The 23,030-nt window shown below is 45.7% G+C and overlaps 1 protein-coding gene across 1 annotated transcript; it reads left to right on the top strand.

Annotated features, from left to right (window-relative positions):
• Nucleotides 1–2,381: 2,381 nt before the first annotated feature.
• EMP1 (epithelial membrane protein 1) lies at nucleotides 2,382–21,175 on the top strand. Its single transcript, XM_079773910.1, has 5 exons — nucleotides 2,382–2,537; nucleotides 15,903–16,014; nucleotides 17,797–17,893; nucleotides 18,008–18,148; nucleotides 18,899–21,175. Exons 2-5 carry the CDS (start codon nucleotides 15,937–15,939, stop codon nucleotides 19,063–19,065), a joined length of 483 nt encoding a protein of 160 aa, XP_079630036.1. The 5' UTR covers nucleotides 2,382–2,537; nucleotides 15,903–15,936; the 3' UTR covers nucleotides 19,066–21,175.
• The last annotated feature ends 1,855 nt before the right edge of the window (nucleotides 21,176–23,030 follow it).

The raw sequence follows: 23,030 nt of genomic DNA on the forward strand, positions 1-23,030 counted from the left end.
CCGTGGAAAGAAACAGTCTTCCTGCTTCAATCCCGTCCAGAGGCACAATGGACCAGAGCCTCAGCCAGAACAGGTCCAGCTTCCTCCTCAGACTCGATAACTTTGCTTTTTAAAATGAGCTCATAATTAACCATTTCAAGGGTTAATTATGAGCCTCTAGAGATCCTGGACTGGCATTTATTTAAAAAAATGTTTACACAACTTAGCTTTATGTGCTATGTGTGTGAGGGTGTGTGTGTGTGTGTGTGTGTATGTGTGTGTTTTAAGAGCCAAAGCATTTAACATTTTCTTTTCAAACCCTACATCTCCAAATGTACTTGGAAGGAGAGACTTATTAGGTCCATTAGGAAGACTATGTTATCTACTCCCTTAGAATTATGGTGAGAAACCATATGCAAGAGGGTGGATCCCTGGCTCACCCCATTGCCAGACAGTGGGAAGAGAGTTTGAAACTGGCAGAAGGCCTTGGGGGTGAAAGGCAAACGGAAGGGTGGGAGAAGGCCAGGGGGAGTGGTAGAATGCTGCTCCGAGAGAATGTGTGTCATTCTGTTCTTATAGCCCAAGAGGGTTCCTGGGCCTCACCATCCTGCCCTCCCCGAGGGTTAGGCTGCTCAGAGATCACAGGGACCAACCTATTGCTGGGAGTGGCTCCTCTCAAACAGGCGTTTTTATTATCAAACAAGTGATGGGGGAGGCGGGGGAGGAAAGATGGGAGAAACTGAAGCCATCTGCTGCCACATCATCAGTTTTTAATGAAAAATCTACCCTGTCCCATCCTGACAGGGACAGAATTCAGTTCTTGGACTTGGGAAGTTGTGGCATCAAATCAGTGTGTGTGTGTGTGTGTGTGTGTGTGTGTGTGTGTGTGTGTGTGGTGTTTTCCCCATCATCTACTTCAGAAAATATTCTCTCCTTTCCATTAACATTTTTTCCCCCTAAAAACCAAAGTTGTATAGGTTCATTGCAGAGGATTTGGAAACTATGACACAGAAGAAACTAAAATTCACCTATAATTTTACCACCTAATTGTATCAATATTAGGTGAATAGCCACCAGTCTGTTTTTGATATTTTTATGGCATCTAAGTTCCTAGAAATCTTTCTCACATCTGTGACCCAATGCTCTGACAGTGCCTAGGACGTTGTGCCCTGCAGATGTTGGTTGAATGAATGAATGAATAAATAACTATATAAGAATAATTTGAGTTGAATAATAGAAATAAAGTTGCTTAGATGTGACAAATTTGGAACCAAGCTGCTCTTGCTAATTAACTGTGTCTCCTTGGATCAGTCACTTTACCTCTCTGGGCCTGAGTTTCTTCTTCAGCACAACAATCATTATAGTTAACACTGAATTGAGTGCTTACTATGTGCCAAGCATTGCTATAAGCTTTCTGTATGTTTCTCACCATAATTCTATGAGATAGGAACCTTCTACCCCCATTTTATACGCAAGGAAACTGAGGCATGCAGAGGTTGATTTGCCCATGGTTGCACAGATAATAAGGGGGAGAGCAGGGCTTGAACTCAGGCATCAGGGCTCTCCTTTCCAGTGGAATGCCTTGGCTGAGATTAGATGACTCCTCCGGCCCCTCCTGGCTCCAGTGCTGAGTGAGGGAGGAGTGGTGCAGGGGGGTTGTGCCAATTATGCTCTGGCCAGAGCACAGGAAAGCGAATTGTAGAGCAAGGTCCACATGATTAGTGCATGGAGATCACAGAGCAAAGTTCTCAGCCACTTCCTCCCGACTGTGTGGAGTCGGCAGGGGCATTCGCTGAGCGCAATGATAAATCAGCCTGCTGTCCAACCAGCGCGCCGTCATTCAGAGGCAGCTTTACCTGGGCTCTTGGCGTGTCCCCTTCGGCCTCCAGGGCCGCTCCTTAGAGGACAGTGCACCTGAGTCAGGCAGGGAAGTAAATAAGAAAGAAATCTGATCATTCTTGATGGTGAGCAGCAGCTGATGCATTTGATGGGAGAGGGAGCATGGGACTCTCTCCTCGGCCGATCAAATAGGACTTCAATGGGCAGGACCCTGTCCCTTCCCCTCCCCCTTCCCAGAAGAAGTTTGGGCACATAACTTGTGTTCGGCCTTATCCCCTTGGTAACCAGGGTTTCCTTTTGGTAACGAGGAATGGGCTTCGGTAAACAGATCTATTTGTGTGACTCCTATTACTCATTTGAAGCAATGTCACTCCTTTTTCCACTGTGGTCTGTGTGTCTGAGTCAGAGGGAGCCTACACAGGCTTCTTTGAATTGATGGCTCACTCCCAACCTCTCTTGACAGCCTGCCAACCTAGAAGGGCGTAGCTTACCAACAAATCTTTTTTTTTTTTTTTTTAAGCCAGACTGATTCATAGAAACTCCTTTAAAACACAGGGAAAAGAAACCGCCCATCACACACCCCAGCACACCAGCGCAGGAAACTTATAACCTCGGGAGGCAGGTCCCTCCCCTCACTGTGGTCACAAACCTCCAGAAGAGCAGACCGGGCAGCTGCCAGCTCCTGCCACTCCAGGCACCTCCTTCGCCGGGACCCTCAGGTAGGACAGCTCCCAACACTGTGGGGAAACTCGGGAGAATTCTTTCTCCTCTCCTTCTTCTGACCTCATCTGAGTTTTTCTTTTCCTTTTTCCCTTTTCAATTTTTTTCTGTGATTCCTTGCACCGAATCTTTGAAACGTTTGGCTACAAGTTGGATACGGAGACAACTTTTCCCGTAAGGTTCAGAGAAACGTATTTGGACGGCGGGGAGGGCCAGGGAACTCACAGGACAGGGCTGTCATGATCTTGCAGTACCTGGGTGCTTGCTCTGAAGGTGTGAAGGGAGCAGGGACTTTGGGACACACCTGGAGAGGACAGTCTTTACGGAGGAAACACCACAAACCTTGGAAATGACAGGCGGCGCTTGCCAGATGTTTTCCATTCCTCCATTTTGATTAAAAAAATTGCTTCAGGACTTGAATTGTGTCTGCTTAGTTGGTTGTTTGCTGGTCTTTTGGGGGTGACGGTGGATAGAGGGTTGCTTTTCAGTTTATTTTTGCTGTGGCTTTTACTAGTGCCTTTTTTTGCTTGTTCATTCACTTCTTTTTGAATTTAAGTGTTTTTTTTTCTCCCCACAGGTTGGGAAAGAGAGGTGGGTTTTGTTTAAAGAAAACCGTTAGAGAGTGAGAGAGAGAGAGAGAGAGAGAGAGAGAGAGAGAGAAAGAGAGAAGCAACTGCTTTTTTCAAATAAGACTCCGGGAGGGGTTCACTTAGTAGAATCCGGAGCTGGAGCTCCTTCTCTCCTTGGCCAGATGTGCGCGATGGGAGAGGCAGGAGGGAAACTGGAATTGGGGGAGAGGGTGGGGCAGGGGAACTTCATCTGTTCCTGTAACAAATGTTGAATGGCTTTGTGCTTCCACCCCAGAAATAGCTGGATTTTAGTGCTGAGGGAACAGTTGATAAATCAGAAGTGATGAAAAAAAAATGTTTTTTAGGTGGATGTGCAATTTTTCTAAATGGAAGGCAGTCGTTGTTCGGGGACGTGCATGTCTCACGCTTCCAAGTTGTGGTTGCACAGATGCAAACACTCGCGCTAATCACGAAGTGAATCTGGAGAAAGGAAGGAGGGTGCTTTCTGTTTGCTTTTTTTTTTTTTTTTTAGGTTAGCATTTTGGTTGAGGTGTGGCCTATTTCAACATAGTTACGGGTGGATTCCAACACCCCCCCTCCCCCCGCCCGCCCTCCTGCGCCACACACACATAAACAAGAGGACGAAAATGACAGGATTCAGCTTGTCTGGTGAAATTAGACTTTTCCTTGAGAAACGCAGTCCATTGGAAGGGAAGGTTTAAATGTAATCAGCCTGTGTACATTGTACAGGCAACGCTCCTGGGAAAACTGCCCTCAGGGGCATGATTAAGTAAACACAAGGGCAACTTTTCAAGATGCAGGGAACTCCCACACTTGCTTCAAAGGTTTTATTTATTTATTTATTTCCAGATTACCTGATGTGGATTAGGGAAGCCATTATTAAGTTGATAGTAATGGTATTCTATGAAGTTAGTACACATCTTTTCATTTTGCGTGGGTTAAAACTAATAAGCTAATAGCAAATAGAAAATACTGAAAATTCTGTGTGTAAACCATCGTGGATTGCATTGTTTGTGCCCCGTTTGATGCTATCCTGTAGTTTTATAAATGAGATAATAGGCTGCTGTTATTTCCTGAGCTTTGAGGGCAACTGAAAAAAAAAAAGCAATTCTGATTCCTGCTTTCCCCTCTTCCTCCGAGAAGTAGTGAGAGTCCTTAGCGAAGGCAGTTTTTCTAGATCGCAGCTGGAAGTCCTTGACAAGGCTGAACTGTGAGGGTTATATTCTCCTCCCCTGCTGCCTCTCACCCTCACAGGAGGATCGAATTCCACCCCAGACTCTAAAGAATGGGGCGGGGGCGGAGCACTGTCTGGAGGGCTGCGGGACATCCGGTCTGGCGTCCTGGTCAGAGGACCCCCCCACCCCCCACCCCCCGACTGTACATTGAGGGCACTAAACTGTCCTGGGAGTTGTCAGAATGCCGTCAAGGACCAACCCAGGACAGATCACATCTCAGAACAGACGCTGGCTACCTCCCAGGAGTTCAGGGCAGACCTCTGAGGAAGGAAAGACATCCTTCCACAGACCACGGAAAAGACTCGCTGTGGCTTTCCCAACTTTCCCACTCCCCCCCTGAGACCAGCGTGGGCCCATGCAGTTCCCAGGGGGACAAGCAGACATGGCGGGGGGGGGGGGGGGGGTTGTTACCGAATGGGCTTCACCAAGGCCGTGCCGGGGATGAAGACCCTCTTGGCTTGGTCTGGCTGGCTCTGTGGGTTTTGGTTCATGCCGGACCACTGAGATCAATGGGTCTCGCAGGAAGAAGCAAAACAGCTTTTTATAGGCTCATCAGGGCCTGATGGGGAACACATCTGAAAAAATGGCCAGAGAAAAGGGCACAGGACAAATTTAGTTATACTTAATTTTATTCTCAGTTTGGGAGGGATCTTGAAGATCCACTCTTCCATTCTCCTGCAATATGCTGAAATCTTATTTTTACACCACCCTGGACAGATGGCCATTTGACATTTCTTAAACATTTTTGGGTGGGAGGCTCAGTACCTCAGAGTGCACGTCCATGCCCACCCCCCTTTGCTGGACAGCCCTAATGATTAGAGTTTCTTAAATCCAGTGAAATTGGGTTTCTAAAACTTCTATTCTTCGTTCTTAGCTCTGCGGTCCTGAAGCAACCCAGAAAATATTCCATTTTTTGTTGTTGCTCCACCCAATGCTTCTTACCTCTAAACATTTAACCCTTACTTAATTGCTAATGGATCAAACTTGATTATTATGAATATTATTGCCTGAGACTCAGCAAAAGGAGCAGGAGACATTTTGAATCTTTGAAACTAAGCACGTAGTAAAGCATAGCCATATGATTTGAGTCCGAGGTATTTCATTTTCTACCTTCTTTAAAGTTACCACCTGTATATACAAAAGCTCAGAGACATTTGGGACTCTCAGATATACGTACTCAGGGGGACACACCCAGTTGCTCCCCACAAGGTCATGGTTAAATCAATTTAATACCAGACACAGAGGCTTCTAACTTGGCCACGTGGGGGTTGCCCTTAACTTGGTCCAGAGTTCCTGTAGCCCGTGTCTTCACACTGTTACCACCTGTCATGGTAACTATGGGAACAGGCTGCCAATCGGTGTAACCTGGGTCTAGTTGCTGGCAGGTGATCTGGATGTCAATCCCTTGAGGGAGCTCATCATCCTTAACCAGTACAGGACTGGGATCTTCTGACCATGAACTTCCCGTTTCCAATCTTCTTCCCAGTTCTGCCCAGATGACTCTGATTTCTATTTAGTGATCAAGGGAGCCCAAATATGGTTCTGATTAGTAGTTTAATGAATTCCCGGCACCCCACCCCGAACACAATGTCTCAAGATCATACTTGGTAACACTTCGGTCCCTGGCGCTGGCTAGGTAAAGTCATTGCTCTCAATCTAATTGGAAGGTTCACTGATAGGAAGCATAAAGATAAAACTACAAATCCTCGTGGATGTTGCTGTTTCTCTTCCCTTTTAACAAAATATTTGGATCAACATTTCCTTTCCTGTTGTGGAAATGGTGTTTTCCTGGAACTAAAATGGACTCCTCAGCCGCTAGTGCCAGTGGCCTTATGTGGGTGTGGCAGTTTTTGTGTTTTCTGAGCCTATTTCATGAATTCTGTCTTCCAATGGGGAAGGAAAAAAATGGGAACCCTTTAGGCATAGGTTGAAACTGGTGGCAGAAATCCTGGAGTAGATGCAAACACTGAACAGGAAGACGAAGGGGCTGTGGTCCTGTCCCGACTCTGCTGTGGGACCATGGTTAGGTCCCTTGTCTTTTCAATGAACTTGGGGGTTTTCAAGGCCTGTGCGGCTCTGAAATTATATTGTTCCAAGGTCCCAACATTCCTATCTTAAGAAATCCTTGGCTCATGCTCATAGCTAGTTTAATCCATAAAAATTGGTAGAAAAGTGAAATGAGGCAACTTGTTGCACTGAAACGAGCATTTTAGAGGATCGAGGACCCAGGTAGTTTCTTCTGCTTCATCCACTTGGAGATTTCTTAGGCATGGGGTTCGCCGGCTTCATCATCTAATAGCAATGAGCACTCACTCAGCTCTGGGGAGAAAAGAAAGAGGTTTGATTAATAAAACACAAAGAAGCCAGCTCAGATGAGGAGGGGCAGGCTACCTAAGCCTGTCAAGCCTGAGAGCAGCCAGGCACCCAACCAGGCTCAGGGAGAAACTGAGCAGGTCCTGGGAAAGGAACTCCACCCTCTTCTCAAGGAGGGAGACTCTGCAGCATGAGGGTGTGGCCGTCAAGGTGTGGATGGGAGCCAATGAGGAACACATTGAGAGGAGGAAAGGGAAGCTACTAGGAGGAAAGGGCAGAAGAGGGAGCAAATGGGACTGCCTGTGTTTCCCTAGGGCCCCTGTGTTGGGACAAAGAAGAGAGGCAAATGGAAAGGCCTAGAAGAGGGAGAAAAAGCAAAGTGGACAGAGAAAGACGAAAGAGGTGAAAGAGCAAGACAGAAGTGTGAGGATGTTTCCACTCCTAAGTCCCTCCCTCTTATTTGGGGACCACACACTCTTCATGTTTCAGGACACTCCTCAGGTTCAAACATTCTGTTCACTGTGCCCGGTGAAGAATCTTAAGTTGCGCAGGCACAAATGTTGGTCAATACATCCTTGGTATCATTTGTGTTTCCATGGAATATTTGTGCCAATAGGGCAGTGCTTTTCCGGACATTTCTCAACTCTTTTCAGAAGGATCAGATCAGAGCTGAGAGCCAAATGAGGTCCTTGATACTTAGACTTCTTCCTTCAAGTAATCAAAGGCCCCTCCTCAACGGGCTGGAGCTATAGGGTATTGGGGAGAGGATTCCTATCCTGAAACAGTGCGTCAGGCCAGTGGGTGTGTTCACACTTAGCTCAGAGAGAGCTGAGGCCTGGAGCTTCCCTTTGCTTTGTGATTCCGTGAGGAGGGGACTCCGTGCTGAGGGTCGGGGCGGGGGGGGCGGGGGGGCAGGACGGAATGTTTGGAGCTCATCTCGGGGTTTGCAGTGTGGGGGTGGGTCCGGGCCTGTGGTGGCCAGGCGGGAAGAAGCAGTGGCCCTTAAAAAGACCCTTTGTTTTTGCCAGTGGCACTGTTCTGAGGGGCTGTGTTGACTCCCTGACTAACTAGGAGGTGGCAGGGGGAACAGGGTAGTTTGAGGACTTCTGCTGAACTCTAAGACAAATACAGGAGCGAGATCACACTGGAGTGGAAGAAGCCATGCCTAGATGGCGGGAGATGCTGGGCTTCAGTGCTCATTCCGCTTTCCCTCTGGGGACTCCGTTTCCTCCTTTGTCCAGGGACTGGACTGAATAACTTAACCACCTCTGAACTTCTAAACAACCAATTGCCCTAAAAAAGAGCGACAAAACCCGCAGCCCACCCAGTGCTCTCTGGGCACCTCCGGTGGAGGGGCAGCGCCCCTCCCAGCTCGTTGCCACCCCTCAAGGCTGCAGCTTTGCTGGTTGAAGCATGTTGCCGCCATCTACTGTCGACACGCCCAAGCGCCGCTGGGCCCGGGCCACACCTTGATTTTCTTTCCAAACCCTAGTTATTATTTTGGCAACCTCTCCCTTGAAGACGTTCTGGCCGCCAGAGCGCTCCTCTTTGACAGAAGCAGAAGACACTGATGCTTCCGTCCTCGCCCGCCCCGGAGACTTCGCCTAGGGCCTGACCAGCTGCGGTCTGGGGGCGTGTGCTGGCTGCCTCTTCGCAGCCCAAGCCTGGCCTCAGCCTTTGCAGATGTGGCCCTGACCCATTCCCTCCCCGGACAAGGGGAAACAAGAGAGACACGGAATTCTCCTTGGGAGCATTTGCAAAAACAAGATTCGTGCTATTTGTTTGCCTTTAGCGTAGTTGCTGGTCCTCAGAATCTGCTACAGAAGCCAAAAGCCCATTTCGCTGGCCGAAGCCTCTCGTTTTACATAATTGAACAAAAAGAATAACCAGCCACGGTATAGCCTTTGCTCTGTGTCGGGCATGGCCCTTTAATCCTCACATCAACCCTATGCGGTTTATAGATCACAGTTAAGAAGCATGGAGTCAGCAAATCACCACGATGTATACTTTAAATGTCTGACAATTTTATATGTCAATTAGACCTCAGTAAAACGGAAATTTAAAAAAGAAAAAAGGAAGTGGTAGAGTCAGGATTTGAACCGCAAACCTGTGCGCCTTACCATTAGGAACTGCCTCTCTAGGGGCCACGGACCAGGGAGGTTTTGTGATTTTCCCAAAGTCAGCAGCTGGTCAGGCTGAAGTTTCACGAGAAGCTGGTTTTCTAATAGGTGCTCTTTCTTCTTTGTAAAATAACATGCTTGCCCCCTCAGCCCCGCCCCCTAGTCCCTCCTCCCTAACTATGTGAGAGTCTGTGCTAGTCTGTCTATACCAGTGCCCATAAACACTACCCTTTCCATGGTTGCCCCGTTTAAGAAAGCCAGCACTTGAGAGATGCAGTCCCCTTTCCCCAGGATCATGAAACAAATGGATGTTTTCCTTGGAGCATGGAGATCCTTGTTACTTTTGCTGCTTGATGGCTGATGTTTCTCCAGGTCATAAAAATTTCCCTGCACTTAAAAACAACAGGCCTGGCAGGATGTGTCTACAGTGATGAGCAACCCAGAGTTCTCGCCTCCCACACCAAGTGTCAGATATCCCGAGGCAGGAGGAAATGGTTCTTTAGGAGCTTTCTCTCCACACGTTTCCCACGGAGAAATTAATGCCCCCCTCTCCCACCCCTCCGTGAAAACAATATTTAGAATGGCAAGTACACTTGATATCAAACAACAATAACAATGGCCAGAAAAGCTCATCCAAGGTCTCATCCACTGGCCTGACTTGAATCCCAGCCTTTTCCTCCTCCGGATACATCCTCTATGGCTGCTCCAGAAGAGAGTATTTCCTTTTCTGCCTTTGTGTGCAATGGACATCCACTTTGCCCACGCAAATGCTCCCGGTGGGAAACAAACACATCAAAAACAAACCAACAGAAGCAAAATTGACCTGGATGTGTGGAGGCTGGGAAGACGTTTGTGCCACAGCCCTACACAGTGTCCTTAGGGAGCAGCCGCCGCCGGAGTTTCGGGTGTCATGCTGAGGAAGATGGCACGGAGACGCGGGCTGACTCATGGAGATCATATGACCAGGAGCAGCTTGGCTTTCATCGTCTCTTGTGCCTGGGAGGAAGCAGCCCGTCTTCGGTCAGATGGTGTGAGAAAGCTTTCTTCAAAGTTTGCAGTTATCCAGAAAGAGGGTGGGATGTCCCTGCTGGAAAAACATCAATCAATGAAAAGGCGGAGTGGTGTCTCGCCGTCGAGTCGTCTCAGGACTGTGTTCTAACCTGATTGAGATTTGGGAACCTCAGGTGGTGCCCTCCGGCTAATTTTCTGATAACTTGAAAGTTCTGTTGCAAAGGTAACCATTTTAGAAACGGGCTGAAGAGGAAGCATTAGACAAAGGGCAGGACTAAGTTCAGGGAAGTCGTTGCCAAGAGAGACTGATGCATTGTCAGGAGGACCTTCCTACTTTGGGAGTGTGTGTGTCTTGGTAGGTAGTGAACTCCCCATGACCAGAGGAGTTTAAGCCTGAGTTAGATAGTTCCTTGGTGTAGCGTTGTAGACGAGTTTTCATGTACTGGGGAGGAACTGCAGTCCAGAGATTCTGTAACTGAGTTAGAAAAGTTAAACCCATTAGAAATTTAAGATAGTATCTTTTCACTCACTTATTTCCTCTGGAATAAAGGACAACAAGCACATATATATCCCTATATAGTCAAATGTACTGAGGAGATATTCATGCATTTACATAGGTTTTTATATGGAAATATATAACAGTTTTCTGTAAAAAGATGCTCAATACACAGTTATAGTAATATATAAATAATGTCTAAAAATAACAAAGGACAAAAGTTTATGTTTTAAAAGGAAACATTTTCCTTCTAGAATTCTGTGCTTTATTATAAAGCCTTCAGTCTCTTTGATATTGATTATTTTTCCATCAAGAAGAATATATTTATTTGCTCACCAAACAGATATTTATTCAATACCTATCATACACAAGACACTTTCTTCAGGAACTTAGGGTCTTCAGAGTGGGGGAGCCAAACATTTCCGAAAATAGCTGTTACCCACCAGGCTGCCACTAGTGGTTTTCATAAAGGGCAATGGAAGAGCTACGGCATAACAGGGAGAAATGAAGACTTCTGACCTCTGTATCTGGGAAGGCTTCCTAGAGGGGGCAGGATTTGAGCTTTTTGAAAAGAATTTGATAGGTAGTTACTGGAGAAAGAACGCTTTTTTTTCTTTCTGAAACCCAATTCCTAGGATCCCAACATTCCTAGGATTGCCAGGGCTGGAGTGCTTGCAGGGTTTGGAGTCTCTTTCCTGGTCGTGGGGAGTTTGGAGGATTTTGAACAGAGGAGTAACATGGTCAGATAACACACTGGTAGTGTGGAGGGTATATTAGAGGGGTCGCTCAGGAAAATGACCTTGGGAGAGGCTGATGCTACGGTCCAGGCTAGGACTTGAACTGGACAAGGACAATGGGAAGTAAAGAATGGATGCGAGATAAATAATGGAGGAACAACTCATGGCCAGACTGTGCTGTTTTGGGCAATAAAAGCAGGACGAGAGGAAGGAGAAACAGGGGACTTAGCATCTGGCTGTTATTACTCTGTTCTCCCCAGAAAAGCCTGGGCCATCTTGGGCTGCCAGGGAAATGACCAAACTGCCTTCTCCAGCCAGCCAGCGCCTCAGGCTTCCCAGAAAGCTCTCTTGCGCCATCTGGTAGAGGATATCTCCATGTAGCCTTTGTCTGGGAGAATCTCACCCACTCCCTGATGAATCATGGACATTTGAGCTCTATGGGACTCGCCTGCTGCTCACAGGGCCCCGGCTCCCTGTTTCTGACTATGTTATACTGCCAGACTCAGGGTATTCTTCAATGACTCAAGCCCGGGATTTCCACCACTTCCTTTGCTGGAGAAGTAGGTTTTTGGTTACTCTATTTTATTGTATTGTTCCCAATGATTGTACCACAGATCACCCTTAAAGAATTACTTCCCCCAGACTCCGGTGGCAGCTTAATAAGCACACAGACAACATGGCAGGAAGGAGTTATCTGACCCAGAGCTTAGCAAACACGAAGCCAAATGACCAACATTTTTAGGAATCAATTATCTTAAAGTCTCCGTAATACTAGTTTCTCGTTAAAAAAGAAAAGGTGTCCACTAGGGCCTGATAAATTTCTCATAGTCTGAGGACCTTAAAAGTGTTAGGTTTCCCAAACAAAGGCAAAGAGGCAATTGATGCAAGACAGTCCCAGAGCTATGTGCCTTCAATTCTTTCATTTGTGGGGAGGAAGGTATTAAGAGGGAGTCGAGAAACCAACAATCACTTAAGTGTATGGAGGCAACTGGAGGGCAATTATCCCCCTGCCCACAGGAGGTCATCATTTACAGCCTCCATAACCAGCAATTGTAATCCTCAGGACCATTTCCAGGAACTGCAATACATTTTCTATTAGCCAAGAACTGAACCCACATCTAGAATGGTTGTGAGGCTTGCATCTGGGACAGGTGCATAAAGAGACAGCTTCTCTAATGTGGCGGGCATTGTGGGGAGGAAAGGAGAAGCGTGGTCAGAAACAACAAATGGCGGCGGTGGAAAGGGAACTGGCAGGCCTGTGCCTTAGGACAGAAAGAAGAATCTAGGAGGGATAACAGAGAACCCATGTGTGGCTGTTAGTCTCTTACCTCCATTTCTCTTAGCAGTCACTTCTCTCTAGAGTTAACAGTCATGCCTCCTATATTTTTCTCAGCTTTCCACCCAGCCCCATAGAGCTTTGGCCAACCTGTGTTGGGCATGTTGGATTGGTGAGGGTGTAGGGGGAGATCTTCCTTTGCTTACAATGGTGGGTGGAGAAATGTGTTCCTGGAACCCCACATGGTATATTCAGTGGATGTCCTATCCTTTAAGGACACTGTGCATTGACTAGCTCTGGTGGCCTGTATCTGAGAGTCTAAGCACCACAAATAACCCTATTGTTATGGGAGTTCCCAACAACGAACTGACAAACTTTGGGACTGCCCGGTGCACCAAATGTTGGGAGAGAGGCAGGCATTGCACCCAAGTAGTCAGAATTGCAATGTTGTTATTGTCTACTTCCTGGTTCGAGCTGCCCAGCTATGACTAGGGGTATGCTTTGCATTGGAGAGTGCCATCCACGGCATTTTAGAGAGGTGTGAGGGAGAAGTCAATTATTATTTTAGTGGAACATACTGCCAATAGCAACCAATACTTCCAATGATATTAATGCTCAGAAATGATCTCTTTTTAGTGCTATGAAGCAAGATATACACCAGGGCAGAAAATGAGTCTCCCTGGAAGCTACACTGCAAGTGATGGGTGTGTAGAAGTCGAGAGAATGAGATCTGCTGTTATTTAAACCCATCTGCTCTGCTCTTTGTTAGATCCCCAGACATTCACCCATTAGGTGCCACTCATCCTTAAAGATATAGGGGTTGTCTCCCACCCAAGTTCCTTAGGCTGGGGGTTTCTCTGCTGGGGGTTGTTATTATAGGGACTGAATAACCAGGAATAATTCAGGCCAGAAATTTAAAGATACAGTTCATTCTGTTTCCACATGTGTTGGGAGGGCCACTGAAAACAATGGAAGCCCTTCTACACTGACAATGGATGACACTAAAAAACCTGACAAATTTGGGGCAGTGAAAAGATGAAGTTATAGGTATAAAGTGATAGCTCTACTAAACAGCCACTAACTCTGGCTGTATCCAGAGGCCAAAAGCAGAGAAAATTGTGTGTTCTGCACACTAAGAACACTTGCCATTTCAAGACAATGTGCTCCTTTCCTTGGTGAGTGGCTGGAACACAATCACAGAAATCTAAGATGAAAGAGTCACTTCTTTGCTTGATTTCATCCCCACCTCCTCACCCCCGCCCCCGAACCTTTCCTCTTATCTGCCCTGGGCAGGAGACAATGATCAGATGGGGCTCTGGGTTAGATCAGAAGTGAGATGTGCAGGCCAGGAACTCGAGTGCCCAGGACGTGTGTGGATGGGCCAAGGTGAGGGTGCAGGGGGAGGAAGATATTTGGAATTCAATGATGTTCAAGTCATCAAAATGGAGGGTGTGACCAGGTATAAATCAGGCAGACAGAAAATGCTGTTGAATCCCCAAAGACATGGAAGGCTGAGAAGAATGAACTTTCTCCTCTTCATTCCTGAGGGTGTGTTTTAAGTGGTCTCCCACTCAAGTGGCAAGGATTAGTCATAATGGCAACTTGTAAGAGAACCAGAATGATTACATATACATGCCCTTGTGACCTGGATGGCAGATATCCTATTACTTGCACTTAACATGGGGCAGCCTGGTGACTGATTGACTGGTTTGTGTTGGCAACAGCTACTCAGTTTCATATAATAATAATAGTTATAACCACAAGCAGAGCAACCCCTTTGGTCCCTGCCATGTGCCAAGCATGGTGCTAGGAGTTTCACATATGTAATCCAATTTAACCCTCACATTTCCCTGTTGCAATCCTCCACTTCATATCGGAGGAAACTGAGACCAAAAGGTCAAGTAACTTTATATGATTCTAACTCAACCTCTGTCTAACTCCAAAACCTCTTTTCACGGTGCATTAAAGTCAAGCAGAAAATTGTGGAGGTGTGTAAGAGCCTGAGAAAAGCAAAAATGAATTTGAAGGCCTGCAGAGAGTATTCATAGCAGACACATGAAAGCTCCAAGTTCTCCCCCGAGGCGACAGGAGAAACTTCATCATTTTTGTCACTCACAGTGAAATTGGACAAATTCCTACAAAATAGCCTGGGTGGAAGGGAAGTGCTTGGATGGGGAAGAAGGGCGGGGCTTGTTGGAGCAAGTGTGGAAGTGTCTGCCTCTCACGATTGGCCTGTAAAGAGCAAGGCACTCTAGTGTTTCCCGAGCAGAGATAAAAGGCACCTGAAGTGCTGGAATTAGTGCTCTTCAATAAATACCTGCTACAGTAGGAAGGTGGCTCAAGCACACTCAACACTTCAATTAAATGAGGTGGAGTGAGAGAGAGACGTGAGCTGATTGCAGGATGTGCAGAGCCCCTAGGTGGGGAAGTCCACATGCCCCACCCTGCTAGGGTCTGAATAAGCAGAGCCCTTTGCTTTGAAGTCCCTGGGGGCCTGCACTGCATGTGACTGTTTGGGCATGACACAGCACTCCTGCAGCAGACATAAACCAGAATAGCCTCCCATGTGCATCCTTCACACTCCCTTTATGTCCTGGGTTTTACGATCAATGGGCTCTCTTTTTCTACACTGCTGAGATTATGGCTGAACACTTAGTTTATCCACGCACATTCTTAATCTATATTAGTTCCCAATTCTCCCACCATGTGATTTATGCATTTGCCTGCCTTCTGCATTAGGTCTTGAAGGACTGGAATCTGTATAAATGTCGCGTACGCTTAGAAGGCACATTTGGTGGTATTGCAAGCTGCCTGCTTCTAGAGCCCCCCAAACTGTCATATTGAGTCGTGGGAAATATAACACGGCTCCCAGACCAATAGCAGGTTCCCCGCCATGGGGCACACACAGCCCAAAGGCTCAGGTGCAGTGACACAAGTCTGCAATGGTCAATATGTAGGTGATCAGACCATTAAACTGCAATTCCGTTGTTATAATTATTGAATACCGAACAGCACAATAATAATAGAAGTTGTGGCTCTCACATTTTATACCTCACCCGGGATCAAATTAGTCGCTTCTTCAGTCTATGGACACCGAGTAATAGCTGCTGTTCTGTGGGACGCATCCATTTCTATGACAGTTGCTGGATGCACAGTTTGACAGAGGCAAGGACACTGCCCTAGTGGAAAATGGAAATTTATCTGACGCTGCTGCACTGAAAATTATAGTTGTCAGGAGGCCTTTAAAAAATCCAAGTCCTACGTTTGGCTCTAAAACACAACCAAAATAAAGTGGTAACAATTATAAAATGTCCTTTTTTTAAAACAGGCTGTTTTGGAGAGATGGGTATATAAGTACCTGAGATGCAGAATTGTATTTATATTTAGGTATATGTCAATAGACCAATAGGCACTTAGGGAACCAGGCTAAGTGTTTTTAGGAATTTATGATGAAATTGTGACGGTTTTTATTGCAGCGCCTTCAGATTGTAGCAGATAGCCCACAGGTGTGGGAAAGCTGAATTATCTTCTTGCCTCTGACAGTAGTAACCTTTTGTTTCCCTCTTGTTTTCTCCTTTCTTCTCAGGACTCCTAACTCACCAAATCATCAAAAAGCCAAGATGTTGGTATTACTGGCTGGCATCTTTGTGGTCCACATCGCCACCGTCATTATGTTATTTGTTTCCACCATTGCCAATGTGAGTAATGTTCTTTTGTTTATTCATTCATTCAGGAGTTATCTAAATATTTACATAAAGTGCTCTAAAGAAAGTTTAAGCCACAATCCCTGCCTTTCATGAATTTTCAGTTTAGGTGTGGAAACACACACACACACACACACACACACACTTTCTCCACACTTCAAATAACTAAATAACAGGAGGATAAAAGTCATCAGTGTCTGCATGAGACTAGAGGCAGGAGAACTCAATGAGGCTTCTTCAGTCTCTACAGGAGTCTTCCCAGCTGAGGTGAAGCTTGCAGGAGTGCTAGGTGGCTGGGCTTTCTCTTGGCACAGGACGGAACAGTGGGAGGAGCAAAGGGATACATTCCAGGCAGGGTGCCCAGGTGGGAGGGACTGACTTCCTTCAGGGCATAATGAAAACACCTAGGTGTCAGGGGCAGAACTTCCCTGCCTTCTGGGAACCTCGATTAGGAGAGATGAGAGTGGGATGATGAGAAGCTTTGGTTGCCAGACTGATGGATTCAAGTTCTGGGCAGAGAGTAGTAGCCTGTCAACGTGGAATTTTGCAAGATTATCACTCACTCAAAGGAAACAACATAAAATATTATGGAGGGAGCGCGTCCCTTCTCTCAGAACCTTGAGCTATTCTGCCCTCTAGTGCTAGTTTGCTTTTCTTTTGCCTTTCTCAGGAAAAACAAGACAGCTTATTGGACACAAAAACCAAAAACACCAGTCACTAGATAGGCAAATGATGGATCCAGAATCTGCATAGATCCCTGTCACAGTTAAAGGATAAATGGGTTTTAAAGTTCAGGTAGAAGAGTTTTGCCAACATTGGGGGTGGTGGTGATTATAAGCATGGCAAATGTAAGCATGACTGTGATAAGACAGAACCCTTGCTCATGCAGCCTCCCCCAGACTCTAACTCAGCCACCTGTATGCCAATCCCTGAGTCTCTCAGGATAATAGGTCTGATGAATGACTTCAAAGTGTATTCGTGGATGCCAAAGTGCTGAATACTGAATCGGAAGCAGGCAACAGCACACCCTTGACCTTGCCTTTTCAGTAACATGCATTTTAGCAGACACACTCCATGTGGACAGAGTTGGGGGTTTGTTTCCCATTCCTTAAGGATAACTGGGTTTGTTGGGCACAGTAAGAAGGGGAGCTGGTACTGTGGTGAGCCTCCGGGAATATATTCTGGCCACTTTCAGCTGCCTTACAGTAAAGTTCTTGATGTATTATTTTGCTATGAAATTACATTGCATGTTGTGACAATCAAAGTTGGATCCTTCTGTTTAGATGAAAGTGGCTTATTAACCACCAGTACTCATTGCTATTTTTCTTTTTTATCCTATGTTTCTTAGTCGTCTCCAGTTGAACATTTTTCCTTATTTTTTTCCTTTTTTTTAGCCAGGCCATTACATGACACAGTCTTTTTAAAAAATATATATTTTCATTGATTTTGGAGAAGAAGAGAGAGGGAGAGAGAGGTAGAAACATCAATGATGAGAGAGAATCATTGGTCGACTGCCTCCTGCACTCCCCCTATTGGGGATAGAGCCCTCAACCCTGGTTCATAGCTTGACACTCAACCACCAAGCTACACTAGCCAGGCAACACAACCTTGATTGAATCTCATTTCCACTAAGAGATGGGTTGCATAGCCACATGTATGGCTAAATATGGTGTCTTGCTTAAGATTTGTCCCCGACACAAGCTGATTTGATATTTCCTTTTCTTTTAAAGCAGAGGGTCAGTTTTAAAACAACGTTTTGTTTCCTCCTGGTTTCAGGTCTGGGTGGTTTCAGATATTACAAGTGCATCAGTAGGTCTTTGGAAAAACTGCAGCAACAGTCACTGCGACGGAGCCCTGTCATATGCCGATGAAGGTATCTGTAAAGCTATTGTATTCAGTGCTGACCATTCATGTGATGGGGGAAACGTCCAGCCTGTCGGGGATTGGTTGGCCTGACACCCCTGCTCTCCTGCCCCTGTGTCCACAGATGCGCTCAAGGCAGTGCAGGCCTTCATGATCCTTTCCATCATCTTCTCCGTCATCTCCCTCGTGGTCTTCGTGTTCCAGCTCTTCACCATGGAGAAGGGAAACCGCTTCTTCCTCTCGGGGGCCACCATGCTGGTGTGCTGTGAGTATCTCAGGCGCAGACTCCAGTTTACCCAGGCAAAGCTTTTAAGTAGATCTTACCATGGGTGCTCCCGGCAACTTGAACAGATGAGCACCTGGGTCTGGTTATTTGTCCTCTTTCTGAGAACCCCTGCTAGCTGCTTGGAATAAGAACCCTTGTCTGCTTCGTTGTTTAAGTCTAGTGCTCTGAGGCAGCCCCCGAGTGGCAGGCCGCCCACCAGCAGCACTTGTGTACAAGACGCTTGAAGAGGGCCGACAGGTGGGAATCCTTGAAAGATAAAACCACTGCCACAATGCTCTCAATTATTGCCACTCTCCTTTTCCTGCATTCTTCCCACACACATCCAGTTTGGTGGCATGCTTGCATCCCGGGGCAGTCTGCCTACATGGGCTGGGTTGTGGATATAAGGTTCTGTGTTTCACTTCACACTTGCAGCCACAACCCAGCGCAGATGTGAGAGCCCAAGCAACTCAATTTATCAACAGGACCACCAAGCTCAGATCAGGGAAGATCAACAGAACTACTGTTTGGGGCCAAACAGCCAGATTTCATTTTCCCATTGCAGATGAAGAAAATAGGATCTTTTTAAAATTACAAAACCTGTTCTTGGTTTTAATGTAAAAGGAAGAAAGGAAGGAAGGAAGAAAGAAAGAAACCAAAATAACTCCTCCCCCCCCCCCGTGCCTCCCCCCCCCCCCCCCCCCCCCGCCAAACAAACAAAATACCTAAACTTCCTTTTTTGCATTGCAGGGCTTTGCATTATGGTCGGGGCGTCCATCTACACTCATCATTATGCGAATGGTTATGGAACTAGATTCTTCCAAAGCCACCACGGCTATTGCTTCATCCTGACCTGGATCTGCTTCTGCTTTAGCTTCATCATTGGCATTCTCTACCTGGTCCTGAGAAAGAAATAAGGCTGAACATGTGTATGGGGATCTGGGGGTGGGGTGGGGAGGAGGGAGCCGTGAAATCTGGGAGGGAAGTGAAAGTTGCCCTGCAGGAAAAGCCAAGCCAGGGGAGGGGGGCGGGGGAGGGGGGACATGAGGGTGGGAGAGGCTGAAACCCAAACCTTTACTCAAGAGGTTTTCTACTGTCAAGCCCCTGCCCTTGGGAGAAAGCAGTTGGCTAGAACTTCCATGCTCCCTTGATGTGGGCCAGAGAGCCTCTCTCCAGCCACCAGTTCTCAGTTACACACACTGCGGGGGGGCGGGGGGGGGCCCACCAGCTGCCACACCACTGGCTCCGCTTCTGAGGGTGAATTCTGGGTCTTGCACTGTGGTCCTCAGACCTATTGCACCAAGTTAAAATAGCGGTACAAGTTCCAACAAGGGCAGATCTTGTTTTTGTACTGAGTATGCTAAGCCTGGAAGCCCTCCTGCCCTCCTGCCCTCCTGACCCAAAGCAAAACATCACATTCCAGTCTGAAGGGCCCACAGGAGGGCTTAGGCTATCGAGCCATTATCCCTCTTGAAAACAGGTATTTAGCTCTGGGCAGTTCAGTGGTATTTGCACAAAATGGTCGGAAGGGATATAGTCATGAAGCCAAGTTGGTGGGTTAGTTAAATCAAGAAAGAGATCTTTTCACAGTGGAAGGCCTGGGAGGGGGGGGAGAGGCGGGGTGGTCGAACCCAGCCCAGCCCTCACACAACTGTCCCTCCTGGAGACTTCTTGCTACGGACTAAGCTAGGCCTCTCGCTTAGAGCCAGGGCGGCTCTTGTGGAGTTTCTGTAATGCCACAAACGAAAGCACCACACTAATTATGGGCTCACGGGGCTGTCTTGCAACAATGCTATATTAGGGTTATGATTTTAGGATTCCCTCTCCCTGCAAGCAATGATTCTTTTAAATATAGAACGAGAGAGACGGACATAGCTCCTTGTAACACACTCTGTCACTCTCCCTCAAAATTATAAACTTTGCAGGATGTTTTATCTAATTATCCATATTGGGGACCAGAGGCAACTCTGGCTTTGACACTGGCTGGAGTGGTCAGCTTTCAGAAAGCCTGCCTATCCTGCTTCGTAGGTGAGGCAAGACATTTCTGGAAGGTCATTGAAACACACACAAACCAAAACCAAACAATAGGTCCTTGGGTGAAAGGTGCTATGTAATTGGAAAGTGTTAAGCATATTAGATTTAAGTCATGATAAGAACAGAGTGCCTGTGCTCCCAGGAAAATAAGGACATTTCTGTGAGAGAAGTAAAATTATAGGTGATGGGCAGGTATTTTCTTTAAGGAAAACACACACACACAAATCTCTGGTGGTGCCCAGTCAGATGGTAATTGATCTGCCTGTTGCCACAGAGCTTTTCTATATAGGACTTAAAGGTAGTATGTTATTCCTGGTTAAGCAGGCACTACTCTAGCCTGGAGCAGCTATTTTAAGCCATCTCGATTCTGCCTAAAGGGTTTATTTTAGGAAGACATTTCCTTGATCACCCTGAGAAGATCTACCTTAGGGAGAATCTGAGACATCTTGCCTACTTTTCTTCTCCTAGCTCTCTCCTCATGTCATTTCTTATATACTTTGCCTTTTTGGGGAGTTGTTATGCAATGATTGCTAGTATTTATGTAAAAGGACTCTTACTAAGTATATTTCTCTATGTTCATTCTGGTTAAGGGAATGTTGAGGACAGACCACTGAATTATCTGGGCTGAAGGTAGCGAGGCTGGCAAGCAAAAACTATGGGATAATAAACTTTTTAATTATCATTTAATTATCACATGATTATAGAAGGCTGTCTTATGTGCAGAAGCATACTTACATATCAGATATATTCAAAAGAGATAATCGCATGTTAAAAAGTCAGACTATAACTGGAGTGAATCATGTATTCCCATGTCTTTTACTTTGTTTCTGTGCCATTTATGTCTCATGTAACTGCATTACAGTGGTGGGTTGTTCTAGTACTGTATTTGGCTTCTTCTTTAATAGATTGATATTTCATATACTATAATTGTAAATATTTTGATACAAATGTTTATAACTCTAGGGATATAAAAATAGATTCTGATTCCCTTCACTGTGTGAATGTTTTCTTTTGAAAAAAAAAAAGTAGGAAAATATGGATAACAGTGACATTTATTCCTAATTAGGTTGTCAATCAGTTTGATTTGGACACCTTGGCATTTATTTGAGACATTAAGCTACTTTCTGCTAATACATTAGACATTTCTACAATAACTTTCAGGCAATTGAATATTATTAAACCTCTTAAGCACAGAATGGAACTTCTTATACTAATACATCAGAGAGAGGTTGTGATCTTGAATCAGAATGGCTTATGACATTAAGAAATGAGATACTTGCAAAGTTTCTTGAAATAGCAAACTCATCTAATGTGTCTTCAATATATAAAGCAATTCACAAAGGTATACAACACATAAATTTGCAGGAGCCCATTCATTGCATAAAATGGTACATATTTGTGTGGGCACTTTGAGAAAAGAAAAGTTTTACTGCTTCTATGAGCCGTAAGGATTGGAATCAGTGCTACGAAGTAGGGTAGATACTATGTGTCCCAGCACCATGTCAACACCAGTATGAGAAAAATGGTTTTAATGTGGAGTCGGCAATATTCCAGTCCCCTGTGGTCTTGGATGAAATGACTTCACAGAGTAATACACAAAAAATACATAAAGGACCCTGAAAATCAAACTTCAACATATTTTAAATTTAATTACTTAAAATTGCATTAATTATTGATACCCTCTCAGAGACGTATATATGATTTCTTAGGTTGCTTCCAGGATACCATTATAAGAGGCTACTCCTCTTGCTTAGCTCTCCCAGGAATTCTTTTCCCCACATCATATGCCCAGTCATGGATCAGACCTCCAGAGAATCTCTTCTTCCCTTATGCTTATAGGTCTTTAGTCATAATCTCCAATAACCTAGCTCTACCCAAATTACCTTTCTGCCAAGATGAAATCATCCACCTCAAAGACCTAGATGGTGAATAGGGGTGTATTAATTGGGATTCTCCAGAGAAACAGAACCAATAGGATGTGTGTGTGTGTGTGTGTGTGTGTGTGTGTGTGTGTGTGTGTGTGAAGAGATTTATTTTAAGAAATTCACTCACATGATTATGGAGACAGGCAAATCCAAAATCTGCAGTGGGGAGGGGGACTGGCAGGCTAGAGATCCAGAGAAAAGTCTGTGCTGTCCAAAGGCTGTCTGCTGGCAGAATACCCCCTTGTTTAGGAGAGGCCAGTCTTTTGTCCTATTCATGCTTTCAACTAATTCAATGATGCCCAACACAGTGGTGGGGCAGGGGGAAGGGGGAGACATGTTTTACTCAAGTCCCAATGATTTAAATGTTCATATTATCAAAAACCCCTCATAGAAACATCCAGAAGAACATTTGACCATGTATTTGGGCACCATGGCCCAGCTAAGTTGACACATCAAATTAACCATCACAGGGGGGAACATCCTAATCAAGGATAAGACACTGGCTTACTAAACATGTTCAGAGATGACTTAAAAGAAGCCCAGGCAGTGTTTACAGTTGACACTTAGCTCTCTTCAGTGGTGACATTGTAACAATGGGGGTCAACTTTCAATATGATCTTAGATATCCTGTGAAGAGACAGAAAATTGCCAGTCTTTTCTATAGGAGCTTAATAACTATTTGTTGAATTATATGTCTTAGGAAGAATCAAATTGAATAGAATATTGAAGTATTAAATTGAGTATTAATTAAATGCTCTTAGTTTGTTAATCCTCACCTGAGGATATTTTCCCCCTATTGATTTTTAAAGAGAGTGGAAAAGTGAGGGAGAGACAAGAGAAAAACATTGATGTGAGAGAGATACATCAATTGGTTGTCTCCCACATGCACCCCGACCACAGCCAGGGATCGAGCCCAGGACCCT

This window comes from Cnephaeus nilssonii (genome assembly GCF_951640355.1).
Source record: "Cnephaeus nilssonii genome assembly, chromosome: 6".
In the NCBI taxonomy this organism is placed as follows: domain Eukaryota; kingdom Metazoa; phylum Chordata; class Mammalia; order Chiroptera; family Vespertilionidae; genus Cnephaeus; species Cnephaeus nilssonii.